The following is a 17,921-nucleotide window of genomic DNA, read 5'->3' on the forward strand; positions in this document are numbered from 1 at the left end:
CCCCCAGGAATGCGATGACGTCATCGGGGGCGTGGCCGTCCCCAAAATTGGGGAGGAAGGGGAAAAAAAAAAGCCAGAAAAAGTTTCTGTCCTGGAGTCCCAAGCGAGGTGTCGGGGGGAAGAAGGGGTCAAAGTCAGAGCCCGGGGCTCCGTGGGGCCCTGACCGCTGTCTGGAGTCCCCCATTCCAGACCATGTCCGGGCCCACCTGGCTCCCCCCGAAGCAGCCGGAGCCCGCCAGAGCCCCTCAGGGGAGAGCGCTCCCCCGAGGCGCCTCCGGGCCGCCGCCAGCCCACGGAGCAGGTAAGGCAGCCCCAGTGCGGTGCGGAGGCCACCGGGCCACCAACACTCAACTCTGCCCTGCTGCTCTTGCCTCCCGCTGAGCCTGCCCCTGTCGCCCCTTCCCCAAGCCCGGCTGGAACCCGCCGCGCCCCCGCCCTCGCCCTCTCCCAGCCCTCACTGCCTCCTGCCCCATTCTCGGACCCCAGATGCGGGGGGAGAGGGGTGAAGAGGGACCCAAGACCGGTGGCCTCCACAAGTGTCACCCTCCTCTCCTTCCCCATCCCCACCTTGGCTCTCTCTTCCCTCACCCCAGCACTCCAGTCCCACCCCAGGGTCAATTTTTGCCCCCTCCCATCTGAGCAGTGTTACCAGGCCCCTGGGGGACCGGAGGATCCGGGCCTGGCCTGGGTGGGGTGCCATGGAGCACCCCAACGCTCACAGGTGAGCACCGCGATTAGGGGGTGTGGGGGGGACTTAGGGCAGGAGAAGAGGCCATATGAGTTGCATTCTCCCTGCTTTTGCTCTATCTCCAGGGGCTCCCCCCGGACAGGGGGGCCTTGCGCCCAGGAAGTCTGGATGCTGAGATAGATTCCCTGACCAGCATGTTGGCTGAGTTGGACGGGGGTCGGGGTCACGCCCCACGGCGGCCTGACCGGCAGGTGACTCCCCGCTCCTGTCCCTCCCTGTCCTTGTCCCCCACCCCTCCCCCGCAACCTGGTTCCTGCTCTGTATTCTCACTCCTCTTCTCCCTCCACATGGGGGATGCACCCACCAGCGAGGAGGAAGCTGGGCCACCAAAACGTACTAGGTTGCCAGCCACTCAAGGACGGGCCCTTGTCAAAACCAGTGCTTACCTGGGTGCCACAGACACAGGGTTCAGGGGTTCCACAGATGTGTGTTCTGGAATGGGCCCAGCTCATGCCTTCTGGTCTGTGCTTCTCTCCAGGCTTATGAGCCCCATCAGCTCCCTGCCTACCGCTCAGGCTCTGGCTCCCTGAAGCCGAATGGAGGGAGTGTTCCTCCCACACCACTCCCAGCGGCCTCCTATGGCGGCCCCACGCCGGCCTCCTATGCTACGGCCAGCACCCCCGCCGGCCCTGCCTTCCCTGTGCAAGTGAAGGTGGCACAACCAGTGAGAGGCTGTGGCCCCCCCAGGCGGGGGGCCCCTCAGGCCTCGGGGCCCCTCCCCGGCCCCCACTTTCCTCTCCCAGGCCGAGGTGAAGTCTGGGGGGCTGGCTACAGGAGCCACCGTGAGCCAGGGCCAGGGGGTAAAGAGGAGGCTGCCGGAGTCTCCGGCCCTCCGGGAGGAAGAGGAGGCGGGTACGGGCCCCAGGTAAGCCCTGGGCCCTGGGATTTGGGGTCCTCAAAGACAGTTGGATGCTGACTGGGTGGGGTGGGGGTGGGGGTTGATGTTCCAGTTTTCAAGCTCTGGATTCTCTGGGGGCGGGGGGCAGGTCAGGAAATAAAGGAGGGAGGGGACTAGATCTGCACACTGGCTCCCAGAGGCACACCCCTGGCCCCTGGGCTGGGGTGTTCTCCTGTGAGCTTTTGGGTGGAATTGCCTGATCACTCTCGGTGACAGTATTGGGAGGGAGAGGTAGGATTGAACCCCTGATTCTCACCTCCCAGGTCCCCCTGAGCCAGCCTCCCGAGGAGGAACTTGAGAGGCTGACCAAGAAGCTGGTGCAGGACATGAACCACCCGCCCAGTGGGGAGTACTTCGGTGAGCTGCCCCCCGCCACACACCCCGGGCAGGGGGTGGGGGGAGGTCAGGTAGACAGTGGGTCTGGCTTCCCAGTCTATGGTTGACCCTGACCCATCCCGTCCCCAGGCCGGTGTGGTGGCTGCGGAGAAGATGTGGTTGGGGATGGGGCCGGGGTTGTGGCCCTGGACCGTGTCTTTCACGTTGGCTGCTTTGTCTGTTCTACATGCCGGGCCCATCTCCGGGGCCAGCATTTCTATGCCGTGGAGAGGAGAGCGTATTGTGAGAGCTGCTATGTGGTGAGTGGTGGGGGCCGGCGGGGGGTGGTGGCAGATGGAGTCAGCAGCAGGAAGCAGGGGGCTTCCATCCAGAGTGGGAACTAGGTGTCCAAGCCCCAAAGAATAAGGCTCGAAGCAGGAGAACTAAAACTAATAAAGAAAAAGGCATGGATGAAATAAGTAGCTGTATACTGGTTGCTGGAGAGAAAGGACAACATTCCCCTGTAAGAGTGAGGCATTTATTTTCGGTTTAGGGGAATGTGCTGAATCCCCACAATGCCCTGGTGAGGCAGCTGTTACTCCTGAAGGAAACTGAAGGTCTGAGAGCTTAAATATCTTGTCTGGGGAAGCTGCAGTGCTAGGATTTGCACGCATACCTGTTCAAGGCCACCTTTAACTGAATCACATGCAGGGGGCTACATAAATAGGTGGGGGAGCTGGCAGGATGCCTGTAAGGGCTGCCATGGGTCACCCCAGCCCTGACCTTCCTGCTCTCCTTCCTGACAGGCCACCCTGGAGAAGTGCTCCACCTGTTCCCAGCCCATCCTGGACCGGATTCTGCGGGCCATGGGGAAGGCCTATCACCCTGGCTGCTTCACTTGTGTGGTGTGCCACCGCGGCCTCGATGGCATCCCCTTCACTGTGGATGCCACCAGCCAGATCCACTGCATTGAGGACTTCCACAGGTCAGCTAGGTCATCAACCTTTGTCTCAGGATGTCTGGCCTGGCCTTTCCCATCTTCCTTATCTCTCCTTCATATCCCAGTACCAACCTCTCATGTTTTGCGCCCCTGGCCATGCCTCATTCTTGGTAACACAACTCTCTTCCATAAGATCCAAGACCCTACCTCTGGCCTATCCTGTTCCCTCCCACCCTGGGCTTCGTTGTTGGTCCCCTCCAATCCTGGGGCTTGACAGCCTCCTTGGTTCCCTTCCACTCTAGGAAGTTTGCCCCACGATGCTCAGTGTGTGGTGGGGCCATCATGCCTGAGCCCGGTCAGGAGGAGACTGTGCGAATTGTAGCTCTGGACCGCAGTTTTCACGTTGGCTGTTACAAGTGCGAGGTCAGGGGGCCTGGGGCGCTGAGTATGGTAGAGCACAAGAAAGAAGGGGCTCAGGGATCCAGGCCTGATGAAAAGCTACTGTTTCTTTCCAAACAGGAGTGCGGGCTGCTGCTCTCCTCTGAGGGTGAATGTCAGGGTTGCTACCCGCTGGATGGGCACATCTTGTGCAAGGCCTGCAGTGCCTGGCGCATCCAAGAGCTCTCAGCCACCGTCACCACCGACTGCTGAGTCTTTCCCAGAAGCACCTACTCTGTTCTCCCTTCCCATCAACCACCCTCCCTGACATCTACCTTTATAATGTTGTCACCAAATGCCATCTTCTCTTCCTCTAATCATGAAATAATAATCCCTCAAGAGTGTACAAAACACTTTGAAGTCTATTGTCTCATCTGATGCTTTTTTTGCTTTTTAGGGCTGCACCTGTGGCATATGGAAGTACCCAGGCTAGGGGGTTAAAACAGAGCTGCGGCTGCCACCTATGCTGCACTTCTGGCAACACTGGATCCTTAAACCCCTGATCGAGGTCAGGGATTGAACCCACATCCTCATGGATGCTAGTCAGGTTCTTAACCCCGCTGAGCCACAATGGGAACTCCAGTCCTGGGTGTATTTTACAACTCCTCTAAATCCCCCTTTTAGGGTAGTTTCTGTAGAACGCCCCCCCCCCCACCCCAGCACTGGGAACAAGGCTGCAGCATATGCGAGGGAGGCAGCATTTCCTCTTGTAAAGGTTATGGGGCAACAGAGATCCTGCTGGGTGGTGAGGCCCTCAACCTACAACCGAGCTCATCAAGGTACTGGTTGGGGTTTGCCACTTTTGCTTAAGGATGGGGGTGCCTTTGTGGAAGAGCAGGAACAACTGGTTTAGGACGTAGCGCAGACTGAAGCACTAATAAAGGCTGATTCTCTGGTGGGACCACAAAATGGTGGGAAATGCATTAAAATGGTTGCTGGATCCGCTGAAAGGCCGCACTCCCCCAACCCCTGCCCTGTACAAGGAAAGGGGGGTTGGAAACCACTCCCGATGACGTCAGGAGGCTCCCAGATCAAAGCTGCGGGTCGGGGTACCAGCGGCTGGATGCGAACTGATTCAGACACACCCGGGGAAGCGCGACCTTCGACCTCGGCGAGAGGAAACTCACCCTCAAGCCCAGAGGCTTCTACCGCCCACCAGAGGCCACACTTGATCCAGCGCGGCTCCCATAGCTTCTCGCCCGTGCCGTTCTCGTCCCGGAAAGCTCGCGAGGCTTCCGGGTCCCCGCCCCTTCCCATCGGCCCCCGGTGCTCCCCGCCTTTGCCTCTGTGGTTTGGTTCCGTTCTGTCCCCGCGGGCTCCAGTTTGTATTTCGAGGTGCCATTCTGCGGGTGACGCAGGCGCAGCTCGGGCGGCGCGCGCCGACCGCCCATCTTTGGTTGTCCCGCTCTCTTCGCGTCTACTCGGCCCAGTCACCGAGAGCCCCGCGTCTCCCCCTCACCCGAATCCGTCCCCGTCGCGCGCCCGAGGGAAGGGGCGGGTCCAGGTTGCCCGGAAAATCTGCCGGCCGGAGCGCGAGACTAACGGCCGCTGCCGCTCCCAGGTGGGGGAGGGGAGGGGCCTGGAGAGCAGGGGCTGGGGCGGGCAGGAGGGCGAGAGGCCCGCGGGTGCGGGGAGCCGGGCGGGAGACCCCTGGCAGCTGGTGGAGCCCTGCAGCTGAAGGGGAAGAGGGCTTAGAATGGCGGGAGCAGCGGAAGGCTGGCCTCTGCGGACGGAGGGGGGCGTGCTGCTTCAAAGGGACAATCCTTTGCGCTTGTCGTCATTGTTCATTATCCTATTTATCCGTGTTTCGCCTCCAGGTCCTCTCAGACCGCGCCATGGGTGACAGTGATGACGAGTATGATCGAAGGCGCAGGGACAAGTTTAGAAGGGAACGCAGCGACTATGACCGTTCTCGGGAAAGAGATGAGAGACGTCGAGGGGATGATTGGAATGACCGGTAAAATGTTACTCTTCCTTAATTTTGTTCCAGCGCATTATTCTCTTGCACTCCACTTTTCACTGCATTGCCCTTAAGGTCTTATTAGGGTGAACCATATGAAATCGCTCATCCTTGACCATTTCACGTGGTTCATTCACCTCTTTGCTTTTGGTCCAATAGTTGTCTGTGTAATGACTAGAAGATCAAAGCGGTGAAAGTAAGAGAGTTTGAATATAAAAGAGCAATACTTGTGTGTGCTGTTTATTGTTTGTAAATTATACACCGAAAAGGTTGATTCAAAAAGAAAGTAATGTTACAGAATTGGTTTGACTGGAGAGGTTGTCCGACCAGTTTCCTGGCAGGATATGATTAAATGTCGTTGTCTAGCCTAAAATCAGCAAGAGTTCTTTGAAAAATGATGGTCGGGTTAATTGATTAGGTTTGACTCTGGTAGTAATTAGTTTTTTGGGATGTTCTTTTTTAAAAAAAAAAACAAAACCTTTTCATTTTATTTTTTCGGCCATATTTGTAGCATGTGTGTTCCTGGGCCAGGGACCGAACCCACGCCAGTACAGTGACCCAAGCCGCAACAGTGACAATGCTGGATCCTTAACCCACTAGACTACAGGGAACTCCTAGTTTGTTTGTTTTTGTTTTGCCGAACCTGCAGTATATCTGGGATATTCTTGAGTTATAGTTAAGGTGTATAGTTAGGCTGTTAAAACGCTGATGTTTTAAATAACTGATATAAGAGGAACTGTGGAAGACTTTCATCTAAGGGACATCACAAATGTCAGTCAGTGAGCTGATAGCACAGGCTTGACTTGGAAACAGCCAAAAAATGAAGAGTTTGAGGTGGCCTATTTTGATAGCATTTTTTCATGCAATATCATTTTGAAAAATAGGTTTAGTAAACTGTTTAGGTCTTTTAGTCAGTTTATCTCTTCACCGTGGAGGCTTTATGTGGCACTTTGTTTTCCTTAGTATTTTCTAAGAAAGTCAGAAGAAAACTAAAGGTGTTTTTGGGATTCTGAGGATGAATAAGGTATAGTTATTGCCTTTAAGAAGTTTGTAGTCTGGGGCTTGGAGTGGGGAGCAAAATGGCCCTGGGTGTATGTTGCAAGTGAATATACATGAGAGGTCATGATAAAGGCTCGAAACGTTGAGGGAACAAATGTTCTGAGGGAGGGGAGAAGTGGTGGAGGCAGTGTAAGGGAGAGCAACAGGAAAGGGACATTTAGCAAGACTTGGAAAGGTAAATGGGAATTCCTGAGAGACAGGAATGTACAGCTTGGAGTTGGGGACATAATGTGTGCAGAAAAGAGCATATGTTCTAGTTTTTATAGAGTAGAACCTCTTAAAATACGTAAGGGCTCCGTGAGCTCACAATTATTTTTATTACTGTTTTTATTTTATTTATTTATTTACTTATTTTTTTGTCTTTTGCTCTTTTGGGGCCGCACCCGTGGCATATGGAGGTTCCCAGGCTAGGGATCGAATCGGAGCTGTTGCTGCCAGCCTGTGCCACAGCCACAGCAATGCCAGATCCGAGCCTCGTCTGCGACCTACACCACAGCTCAAGGCAATGCCGGATCCTTAACCCACTGAGTGAGGCTAGGGATCGAACCCACACCCTCATGGTTCCTAGTCGGATTTGTTTTCGCTGCGCCACAATGGGAACTCCTGTTTTTAAATTTTTATTACTTAAATTTTTGTTGTTGTTGTTTTTTAGGGCGGCAGCTACAGCATATGGAAATTCCCAGGCCAGGGTTCTAATTGGAGCTGCAGCTACTGGCCACTGCCACAGCCACAGTAACACCAGATCTGAGCTGCATCTTCGACTTATGCTGCTTGAGGCATTGCTGTGGTTAACCCACTGAGTGAGGCCAGGGGTCAGACCTGCATCCTCATGGATACTATTTGGGTTCTTAACCAGCTGAGCCACAATGGGAACTCCCCATTATTTTTATAGTAACACTAAGATAGTATGGTTCTTTCCATTGTATTGACATTTGGTGCTATAGCAGTGGTGGATAGAACTGCTGGTGCCTCAGGGCAGTGGCAATAAACAGTTTAAAAAGTCAGTTGCATTTAATGTCCTTGATGAAGCAATAAAAATTTCAAGTTTTATTAAATTGGATTCTTTTTTTTTTTTTTTTTGTCTTTTTGTCTTTTGTTGTTGTTGTTGCTATTTCTTGGGCCGCTCCCGCGGCATATGGAGGTTCCCAGGCTAGGGGTTGAATCGGAGCCGTAGCCACCGGCCTACGCCAGAGCCACAGCAACGCGGGATCCGAGCCGGGTCTGCAACCTACACCACAGCTCACGGCAACGCCGGATCCTTAACCCACTGAGCAAGGGCAGGGATCGAACCCGCAACCTCATGGTTCCTAGTCGGATTCGTTCACCACTGCGCCACGACGGGAACTCCTGGATTCTTGACTATATGTTTTTTTAAATAATGTGTTGAATAGGAAGTAGGCATATGGGAGTTCCCGTCATGGCTCAGTGGTTAACCAGTCTGACTAGTATCCATGAAGATGTGGGTTCGATCCCTGGCCTTGATCAGTGGGTTAAGGATCTGGCGTTGCCGTGAGCTGCAGTGTAGGTTGCAGATGCAGCTGGGATCCTTCGTTGCTGTGGCTGTGGTGTTTAGGCTGGCAGCTGCACCTTTACTTGACCTCTAGCCTGGTGCCTCCATATGCTGCAAGTGCGGGCCTAAAAAGACAAAAAAAAAAGGAAGTAGGCCTAAAGCACTTCCCCTGTATGGCATAGTGGTTATCTTGAGGAGAGGGGCATTTGTGGGATTGAGTTGTGAGCTGAACCAATCATCCTTATCCTTTCTGTCCCCCATCCAAGTTTTCCCCCTTCTCCTTCCTGCCCCCACGGGATGCCATTTTTTACCTGTCAAACGGTGCTAATTCATGTTTCGGTATTTGGCAGACATGAAAAAGCCAAGATAATTTGTTACTTTAAGAAAAATTGTCAGTTTTGTTGTCAATGAGGAAGTGGAACTTTGCAGTGAAAACTAAAATTTTGGAAGATTTATATCTACCATTGTCAGCTTGACAGCTTCCCGTTACTTTAAAGATTTTTCTGCTGAGATATAGGTAGTGATACTAATGATTATGATGTTTTGATACTGTGTAATGTGATGTGTCAAGATCCAAAGAGCAAGATAGAACAATGAATTTTAATATAGGTTCTTACATAATGTCCACTGATGTAGTTTCAGATTCAACATTGTAGCTAGCTTTTAAGAAACTATCTCTTGCTAAATTTTGGGTGGTATCAAAGAATATCCCCAATTACCCGAAAAGGCTATTAAATATTAAAGTATTGCCTTTTCAAATTATGTGTCGATGTGAGGCCAGCTTTTCTTCATGTTTTTTCAGCCAAATAATATATCATAACAGGTTGAGTGGAAAAGTAAATACTACGATGGAGTTCCTGTCGGGGCTCAGTGGTTAACGAATCTGACTAGGAACCATGAGGTTGCGGGTTCAATCCCTGGCCTTGCTCAGTGGCTTAAGGATCCGGCATTGCCGTGAGCTGTGGTATAGGTTGCAGATGAGGCTCAGATCCTGTGTTGCTGTGGCTCTGGCATAGGCCGGTGGCTACAGCTCTGATTTGACCCCTAGCCTGGGAACCTCCATATGCAGTGGGAGCGGCCCAAGAAATGGCAAAAAGACAAAAAGAAAAAGAAAAAAGCAAAGTAAATACTATGAGAATCCAACTTTGTTAAGCCAGACCTTATGAAGATTTGTAAATGAAAAAACAGTGCAGGCATTCCCGTTGACTAGTATCGATGAGGACACAGGTTCGATCCCTGGCCTTGCTCAGTAGGTTAAGGATCCCACGTTGCTATGGCTCTGGTGTAGGCCTGCAGCTACAGCTCCGATTTGACCCCTAGCCTCGGAACCTCGATATGCTGCAGATGTGGCTCTAAAAAGACAAACAAAAACAATTCAGCTTTCCTCACTAAAATTCTCTTTGGAAAATTGTCATTTTTTATAAAAACATTTAACTTTTGTTACCATGTAACTTCCAAACTAATAGGTATTTTATTTTCTGTCGTAATTTTGAACATAGGTAAGTATTGCTAGATATAACCCACATAAGCAAAAGCTCTTAAACCTTCAGTAACTTTTTAGAGTGTCGTAGGGCCCCAAGACCAAAATATTTGAAAACCACTGGTTACAACAGATCTTCTTTTTTACCTTGTTAAGATGGGAATGGGGTTGGCTGGTGACTGGTAGAGAGCCTGGAATGACAGGCAGGAACCGAGGTTTTGAACAGTATTGTGTACTGGCATTTAAGCAGGGATGTGGCATGATCACATTTGTGTTTGAGAAAGATCACTTTGATCTTACGGTGAAGAAGGGGGAGAGACCAGAGGCGGGAGAACCAAACTAGGCTGCATTTAAAAGAGAAATGGCCAGAACCAGGGCTCACGGACGGACGAGGGCAGAATTTGTGCGGATGGCAAAGAAAATGACTGCTTCACTAGGCCTTGAAGCAGAGGATTAACTAGCCAATAACAAGTTAGTGGTGAGAGTGACACTTGCTGACTGGATACCTGGCACTATATTGGTGCAGCTGAGGGTGGGAAGCAGGAGAGGGGCAGAGTCTGGGCCCACGGTGCCACATGGAGATACTAGGCTCAGTGCCGCCGTGTTGAAGTGGAGGTGACGGTGGCCGTCTGGGACGAGATGGCGCACGTTGGTCTGGAGCTCAGGAAAAAGGCCAGGCTGGAGGGGGAGCTGGCGAGCCATCAGTTTGTGGCGAAGTGAGGCAAGCAGGCAGGAGTCTTTTTCTGCTTAGAGTAGAGGGTGGTGGTACCATTGCAGGCTTTCAGTCCGGCGGCCTCTCAGATAGGACGGGAAGGGCCTGTCCAGGAACGTGACCTTGGCGTATCCAGCCATGTCTTCCTCCCTGTTCCCTGTTCCCAGAGAGTGGGACCGTGGCCGGGAGCGCCGCAGTCGGGGCGAGTACCGGGACTATGACAGGAACCGGAGGGAGCGCTTCTCTCCCCCCCGCCACGAGCTCAGCCCCCCGCAGAAGCGCATGAGGCGAGACTGGTGAGATGGCAACAGTTTGTCCGGCTTCTCTCTTTCGCCTCTGTTCTGCCTGGCCTCAGCTGTCTTCCTTCACGTCTGCCGAGAACTTTCTTTGTCACTTCCTTTTCTCAAGCTCCCCGTAAACCTTTTTTTGTCCCTTTAAACCCTTGGATGAGAGACCGCATTCCATATACGCCTTTCCCTCTGTCCCATTCTCCTTTGTGCTCTGGAGAGACCGTTCTCTTCTCTGTCTGACTTTTGTGTCCCCCACCCTCAGGGATGAGCACAGCTCTGACCCATACCACAGTGGCTATGAGATGCCCTATGCTGGGGGGGGTGGGGGCCCAACTTATGGCCCCCCTCAGCCCTGGGGCCACCCAGACGTCCACATCATGCAGCATCACGTTCTGCCTATCCAGGCCAGGTAAAGACCTGGGGCTCTGGGGTTCTCGGGAGAAGGGTGTCAGTAGGCTTGGGGGATGGATCGGGGTTGCCGAAGACCATGGCTGGAGCCAGGAAGTGGGTTAGGCACATAGGCCTGCCTGTGGGCTGGTAGCATTTGGTGCCTGGGGTGACGTCCCTGGTGGGCAAAGGAAGGGGGCAGCTGGCTACCTCGGCCCCCCATGCCCCCACCCTCTTCCCCCACAACCAAGACCTCCTGACCGGGCCCCCCCCAGGCTGGGCAGCATCGCTGAGATTGACTTGGGCGTGCCGCCGCCCGTGATGAAGACCTTCAAGGAATTTCTCCTGTCACTGGATGACTCTGTGGATGAGACAGAGGCAGTTAAGCGCTATAATGACTACAAGCTGGACTTTCGAAGGCAGCAGATGCAGGATTTCTTCTTGGCTCACAAAGATGAGGAGTGGTGAGTGCCCCTGCTCCCGTGCTGTCTTTTCCCTGGCACGTTTCCCCTGGCCCTGCCAGTGGAGCCTGCAGCCCTGTCCTCTTCCCGTTTTCCCCAATCCAGACCTCCTGGGGGAGGGGGATGGGAAGTACACCAGCACTGGCTGATGGGTTCTCCTCCTCACTTCCACGTCCGCCACGGCCCCCACCCGTCTCCCTCCCGCACTGTCCTCAGTGAGCGAGACACCTCCAGGCAGCTGGCCAGAGCCACCTGTTCCCTTGGGGCAGCAGACAGACTGCTTCCCACTCGCTGATTTGGGTCATTGTCATCCCTGATCGCCAGGACCCCGTGTGGCTGTGGCTTCCTCCCAAAAGCAACGAGTGAATCCAGACAAGAAAAGCAAAGATCTCAGGGTCGTTTGACAGAAAAAGAATTTTAATTTTTTTCCTTTTGTGGATGTTTTAATTTTAATCAACCATCTTTTCCCCCCTTCCTGCTCCTCCTCCTCCTCATCCTCTTTCTGCTCCTCCTCCTTGAAAAGAGCCAGAACTGGGAACTACACCCGCTCATCGACGGAGCTCGGAGCAAACCCACCTCCACCCCCACCATACCCAGCCCATACATGAGCCCCCAGGGCTGACCGCGCTGCCCCGGCCAGGCAGACAGGCAGGGCACCGCTGTGCACAATGCAGCGCTTTAGCTGAATGTGATTGCTCAGGCAGTTAGTCAGTCAGGGCCCCCACCGCGGAGTCCCGCGGGGGTGGGGCATCCAGGCCGGGCCGCCCCAGCCAGGAGCCAGCCGGTGGCCCACCAGCCAGCATGGGCCCTGGGCGCGGCTAGTTAAATCTTGAGCTCTGTTTGACCAAGCGGCCAAGGTAAAGATCCTGGAGGTGACGCCTGCGGCTTTCCTTCCCTCTTACGCTCGACTTGTGGTTCTGTTCTGTCACTGTTCCCTCTTCTTTCTCCGTGTCTCTGTCTCACTCTCCCATGGACCTTTCATTCTTTTCTGTTCCCTTTCTTGCTCCTGCCTAACACTTCTTTCTACTGTTCCCCCCACCCCCACCCATGTCAGTTTGGTCTTTAATTTTCCCCTTTGTTTTTGATTTCTGGGACTTTCTCACAGTTTCCACTTTCTTTTTTGCATATCCTGATTTCTTCTGTCTCCTCCCAATCCTGTTTTAAGTTTTTTTCATGTTCTGCCCTACCCCTCCACCCCATTTCTCTCTCAATCCCTGTGGGCAGTGCCTGAGGTTATAAGGGCACTTCGGTTTCTCCCTTTGGTCTTCTCCTGTCCCTTCACCATCTGCTTATCTTCCCAAGGGGGGAGAAAGGTATCCTGCCTTTTTTGGCTTTTCCTTTCTGGTGATTTCAGGTTTCCCTGTTTTCCACCTAGGGATGGAGGGAGCTGGTGGGAGCAGTCCTTTTAATGGCTGCTAGTTTGGGGTTGGCAAGGAGAGGGCGGTTCTTTGGGGCCTGCGGTTTCCTCAGTGTTCCTCTCGGAAGCTTTGGGAAACTACACTTTTTAAAATTAGTGTTTCCCAGACACTTAGGGCAGTCGTCTGCCTCCAACCCTGGCTCCCCTTATAGTCCCGCTCTTCCCAAATCCAGAGCTCTTAGTTCCTGGCTCTCCCCCAGAACTTCTCAGAGCATAACCTCTGGTTACTTTTGGGGGGATTGGGTGGTTCTAGCGCACCCCTCTCCCCTTATCTCTGCTTTTATGATCTTTTGTGGGTGCGAGAGGATGGGGGCTATGCCCTGACTTTCCTGGGCCCCTCCCCATGTCCTGGCCCTGGCCTCCAGTGACTGTTTGGTCTCTTCCCTCCCCACTTCTTTCCCAGGTTTCGGTCTAAGTACCACCCAGATGAGGTGGGCAAGCGTCGGCAGGAGGCCCGGGGGGCCCTGCAAAACCGACTAAGGGTATTCCTGTCCCTCATGGAGAGTGGATGGTTTGATAATCTTTTGCTGGACATAGACAAAGCAGATGCCATCGTCAAGATGCTGGATGCAGGTATGTGGGCTGGGAGGATGGGGTCGTCTGGCGATCAAAGGTTTGGGTGGAAGTGGAAGTAGATTGACAGTAAGCCAGAGGCTGAAGGCCTGGGCCCTTGGTTTGTGACCTCTGCTCCTTTTGTTGGTAGCTGTGATTAAGATGGAAGGAGGTACAGAGAACGATCTACGCATCCTGGAGCAGGAGGAGGAGGAGGAACAGGCAGGAAAGCCTGGGGAGCCCAGCAAGAAAGAGGAAGGCCGGGCTGGACAGGGCCTGGGGGATGGAGAGCGTAAGGCCAATGATAAGGACGACAAGAAAGAAGACGGCAAACAGGTCTGGGTGCTGGGGCGTTAAGGGGCTGCCGGCGAGGCCTGGGGAGGAGAAATGGAGCTGCTTGGGTGTCCAGATGAGCTGAAACTCCAGGGGGTTGTGTGTTGGGTGGAGGAGGGCGAACCTGAGGGCTCAGCTATGGAGGGTGGGAAGGGTCCTCTGATAGGGCTGAAGGGGAGACCGACATCCCTGATGATTTGTCGCTACCTGTAGGCTGAAAATGACAGTTCTAGTGATGACAAAACTAAGAAATCTGAGGGTGACGGGGATAAGGAAGAGAAGAAAGAAGACGCTGAGAAAGAAACCAAAAAGGTAGGATCTCCCTTGCATGGGGTCAGGGTTGGGGCTGGGCCCTGGTACCTGACTTACCTCCCCTCGCCGTGCCTCTCACAGAGCAGCAAGAAGCGGAATAGGAAGCATAGTGGTGACGACAGCTTTGATGAAGGCAGTGTGTCTGAGTCGGAGTCCGAGTCTGAGAGTGGCCAGGCTGAGGAGGAGAAGGAGGAGGCTGGTAGGCATTCTTTCTCTGCTTTAGTCCAGTCTCTTTCTGCTGAACAGGGCTGGGAGGGGGGAGAGGTTGGTGAAATTGATGGGAGGGTGGCCTTTTGGGGGAGACTGGAAGGTTTGATAGTGGGCGGGAGGTTTGATAGCGTCTCTCCCCCTCCACTCTGAGTCAGCAATAAATTTTCACCAACTACCACTGCTTTCTGCATAGAAGATGCAGTCAAGGAAAAGGAGAAGCCCAAGGAAGAAGAACGGGAGAAGCCTAAGGATGCCCCTGGGCTGGAATGTAAACCCCGACCCCTGCACAAGACTTGCTCTCTCTTCATGCGCAACATCGCACCCAACATCTCCCGGGCTGAAATCATTTCTGTGAGTGGGGAAAATGGTTTTGGGGGCGGGGACGACACCCAAGGTCCATTCCGTCGGCGGAGTGGGGGAGACAGGGAGAAGGTAATCTGGCGCTGCCTCTGACGTGCATCCTATTTCTCTAATGGGGAGGCCTCCTTCCCATGGGCCCATGCTGTCAAGGGTGGCCCTGATTGTATCATTTGCTTCCAAGTACGATTATCCTTTAGCCTTTTGTGGGTTTTTCCTAATCTGAGGAAAGATTAAAAGGCAGTTCTCCGGGATTTTGAGGACATGGGGATTGGAGAGAGAAGTGAATCTTTGCACTAAGTGGGTTTCTGTTCCTCTGCTTTTCCAGCTTTGTAAAAGATATCCAGGCTTCATGCGTGTGGCACTCTCGGAGCCCCAGCCCGAGAGGAGGTGAGGAACGGAGGGAGCGTGACCCTGGATACCTTGGGGAGAAGTTGCAGGGGAAGATGAGGGGCCAACATTACTTCCATCTCAGGAGTATGCTGGCATTTTCTTTCTTGTCTAGGTTTTTCCGTCGTGGCTGGGTGACCTTTGACCGCAGCGTTAATATCAAAGAGATCTGTTGGAACCTGCAGAATATCCGAGTGAGTGCTGGGAGAGGGACTGCCGAGGAGGAGGCAGTGGGGCTTTCCATGCCCCGCACAACCTCTGACTCTGGGGCTCTGGGACCCTTCCTGTGAACAAGTCACACCTGTTCCCTGTCCTCAGGGAACTCAGTCTGATCACCAGCGCTCTCAGACAGGCCAGTCTTTGAGGGATTCTTCTTGGGCAGGTGTTGGTAAGCTTTCTGTTCCCTCCAGCTACGGGAGTGTGAGCTGAGCCCTGGCGTGAACAGAGACCTGACTCGTCGTGTCCGCAACATCAACGGCATCACGCAGCACAAGCAGATAGTACGAAATGACATCAAGCTGGCAGCCAAGCTGATCCATACGCTGGATGACAGGACCCAGCTCTGGGCCTCTGAGCCTGGGACACCTCCTTTGCCAACGGTCAGTGGCTCCTCGTGGAACTTTTTTTTGGCCACACCTGTAGCATGTGAAAGTTCTGGGCCAGGGATCAAGCCCGAGCCACAGCAGTGACAATAGGCATCTGTAACCACTAGGCCACCAGGGAGCTCTCATGGGACTCTTTTAACAGGCTGCTGGCACCACTTCACCTGCTATGGGCACCTTTGGCCCTACTTGATCTGTAGTATTGATCTCTCGTCCCTACCCACGTTTTTTTTTTTTTTTAAATGGCCACAGCCATGGCATATGGAACTTCCCGGGCTAGGGATTGAATCTGAGCTGTAGCGGTGGCAGTTCCTTTGCTGGGCCAGGAATTGAACCCTCGCCTCCACAGTGACCTGTGCTGCTGCAGGTGGATTCTTACATGCCACAGTGGGAACTCCCCCACCCACATTTTTGCCTCTCTCCTCCTGGTAGCACCTCCAGCTTCCAACAGAACAAATTGGCTTTAGGGATTATGGGTCAGGGCAAAGAAATACAAACATGAAAATAAATAATGAGGCACAGGTGGCAGGCCAGTTGAGTCCTTGTCAGAGAGGAGGTTCCTTGGTGACCTGCTCTGAGGAGTTTGTCTGCCCCCCAGAGTCTGCCGTCGCAGAACCCCATCTTGAAGAACATCACTGACTACCTGATAGAGGAAGTGAGTGCTGAGGAGGAGGAGCTGCTGGGGAGCAGCGGGGGGGCCCCTCCTGAGGAGCCTCCTAAGGAAGGGAACCCGGCAGAGATCAACGTGGAGCGGGATGAGAAGCTAATCAAGGTGCCGGTGGGAGCAGAGTGGGGAGCGTGGGAGGGCCTGGCTCCAGGTGGTAAAGAGGCCGCAGCATAGTGAACTCAAAGCTTCTCACTTCTCTTAGGTTTTGGACAAACTCCTCCTCTATTTGCGCATTGTGCATTCCCTGGATTATTACAACACATGCGAGTACCCCAACGAGGACGAGATGCCCAACCGCTGTGGCATCATCCACGTTCGGGGGCCCATGCCGCCCAACCGCATCAGTCATGGAGAAGGTGAGCGCTCGGCTTCCCTGCTCCTGGTTCCCTTTCTCCCAGATGCCTCTGGCCTGGGTTCTGCTCTGGTAGCAGTGCTCTGCCACCTCCTGTAATCTCCTCCGTCTGGCTTATTCCTTGCCTTTGGCTCCCTTCTCCAACCGGCTGTCCTCTGTTCCCCAACTACAGTGCTAGAGTGGCAGAAGACGTTTGAGGAGAAGCTGACTCCGCTGCTGAGTGTGCGGGAATCTCTTTCAGAGGAAGAGGCCCAGAAGATGGGTCGCAAAGATCCTGAGCAGGAAGTAGAAAAGTTTGTGACCTCCAACACTCAGGAACTGGGCAAGGATAAGTGGCTATGCCCTCTCAGTGGCAAGAAATTCAAGGTCTGGGATGTCAGAGAGCTGTGTGTTAGAACTGTGGGAGGAGAGGGTTGAGCCAGGAAGCCTCCTCAAAGCCTGGGGGGAGCAACTCTCCCTACCCCCCTCTCCGGGGCTGGAGGGAGGGGAGAGGGTGGGTCTGGGGAGGTAGGGAACCTGCACTGGCACCTCTGTCCTGACCCCTCCTCTCCCCTAGGGCCCTGAGTTTGTGCGCAAACATATCTTCAACAAGCATGCAGAGAAAATTGAGGAAGTGAAGAAGGAGGTGGCGTTTTTTAACAACTTTCTTACGGATGCCAAGCGCCCAGCTCTGCCCGAGATCAAGCCAGCTCAGCCACCTGGCCCTGCCCAGAGTAAGATACGATCCGTGAGGGTCAGCCACATCCCCTGTTCCTTGACTATTGAGACTCCCGGTTCTCTTTAACGTGTCATACCTGAAAAGTCTCCTCCCATTCTCGAGCCAAATCACTAAAAAGCAGTTGTCCCCCCCCCCCCCCGCAGTAATTCATGTTCCTGTCCGTGTTGTACTCCCCCCAGGCCTGACTCCGGGACTCCCCTACCCGCACCAGACTCCCCAGGGCCTGATGCCCTATGGTCAGCCTCGGCCCCCCATCTTGGGCTATGGAGGTAAGTGTAAGAGGGAGTCAAAAGGACTTGATGATGGTGAGGGGCCGAGAGAAAGAAAACTTAGCTAGGATGTAGTTGAGGTCACGGTTTTTCAGCTCAACATTGATGTTTTTCATAGCTGGTGCCGTTCGCCCTGCAGTCCCCACAGGAGGGCCTCCGTACCCCCATGCTCCCTATGGTGCTGGCCGAGGGAACTATGATGCCTTCCGAGGCCAGGGAGGTTATCCTGGGAAACCTCGAAACAGGTGAGAATGGGCTGCCTAAATATTCTTGCTCCCTTTCGGGGGTCAGCTCTCATCATCCTATCTTACCTCTTTCTTATCTCAAAGGATGGTCCGTGGAGACCCACGGGCCATTGTGGAATACCGTGACCTGGATGCTCCAGACGACGTGGATTTCTTTTGAGCCATCTTTTCCTCACTCCTGGTATCATCTACAAATATGACTGCTTTGTCCCATCCAACTCTGAGAAGTTTTTGTACGTTCAGCCTTACTGCCGATAAAAGCACTTCCACGGTCACACTCTTTACTTAGTGTATAATAT

General features: G+C 53.7%; 2 protein-coding genes across 12 annotated transcripts; both read left to right on the plus strand.

Moving 5' to 3' along the window:
* Positions 1 to 75: 75 nt before the first annotated feature.
* Positions 76 to 3,690, plus strand: TRIP6 (thyroid hormone receptor interactor 6). 4 transcript variants are annotated; one of them, XM_003354478.5, is made up of 9 exons: positions 76 to 301; positions 594 to 721; positions 814 to 939; positions 1,227 to 1,613; positions 1,910 to 2,003; positions 2,112 to 2,281; positions 2,768 to 2,946; positions 3,204 to 3,324; positions 3,421 to 3,690. In XM_003354478.5, the coding sequence occupies exons 1-9, from the start codon at positions 193 to 195 to the stop codon at positions 3,550 to 3,552; spliced, it is 1,446 nt and encodes a 481-aa protein (XP_003354526.2). In that variant the 5' UTR covers positions 76 to 192; the 3' UTR covers positions 3,553 to 3,690. The 4 variants fall into 4 exon arrangements, with proteins under 4 accessions (XP_003354526.2, XP_084872835.1, XP_084872837.1 ...); XM_085016709.1 differs by lacking the exon at positions 3,204 to 3,324; XM_085016711.1 differs by lacking the exon at positions 1,227 to 1,613.
* A 1,038-nt stretch (positions 3,691 to 4,728) lies between these two features.
* SRRT (serrate, RNA effector molecule) lies at positions 4,729 to 17,897 on the plus strand. 8 transcript variants are annotated; one of them, XM_085016692.1, is made up of 20 exons: positions 4,729 to 4,900; positions 5,157 to 5,296; positions 10,228 to 10,356; positions 10,613 to 10,759; positions 10,989 to 11,201; positions 13,019 to 13,188; positions 13,319 to 13,503; positions 13,714 to 13,812; positions 13,894 to 14,011; positions 14,216 to 14,373; positions 14,708 to 14,769; positions 14,885 to 14,963; positions 15,180 to 15,368; positions 15,970 to 16,143; positions 16,241 to 16,394; positions 16,563 to 16,756; positions 16,947 to 17,103; positions 17,276 to 17,377; positions 17,496 to 17,622; positions 17,707 to 17,897. In XM_085016692.1, exons 2-20 carry the CDS (start codon positions 5,175 to 5,177, stop codon positions 17,780 to 17,782), a joined length of 2,655 nt encoding a protein of 884 aa, XP_084872818.1. In that variant the 5' UTR covers positions 4,729 to 4,900; positions 5,157 to 5,174; the 3' UTR covers positions 17,783 to 17,897. The 8 variants fall into 8 exon arrangements, with proteins under 8 accessions (XP_084872818.1, XP_084872820.1, XP_084872819.1 ...); XM_085016694.1 differs by having other exon boundaries at positions 17,288 to 17,377; XM_085016693.1 differs by having other exon boundaries at positions 14,219 to 14,373.
* The last annotated feature ends 24 nt before the right edge of the window (positions 17,898 to 17,921 follow it).

This window comes from Sus scrofa, chromosome 3 (assembly GCF_054392235.1).
Source record: "Sus scrofa isolate SSC_HxYL_T2T_F1_AM1 chromosome 3, Sscrofa_HxYL_maternal_Yorkshire_Landrace_v2.0, whole genome shotgun sequence".
NCBI lineage: Eukaryota > Metazoa > Chordata > Mammalia > Artiodactyla > Suidae > Sus > Sus scrofa.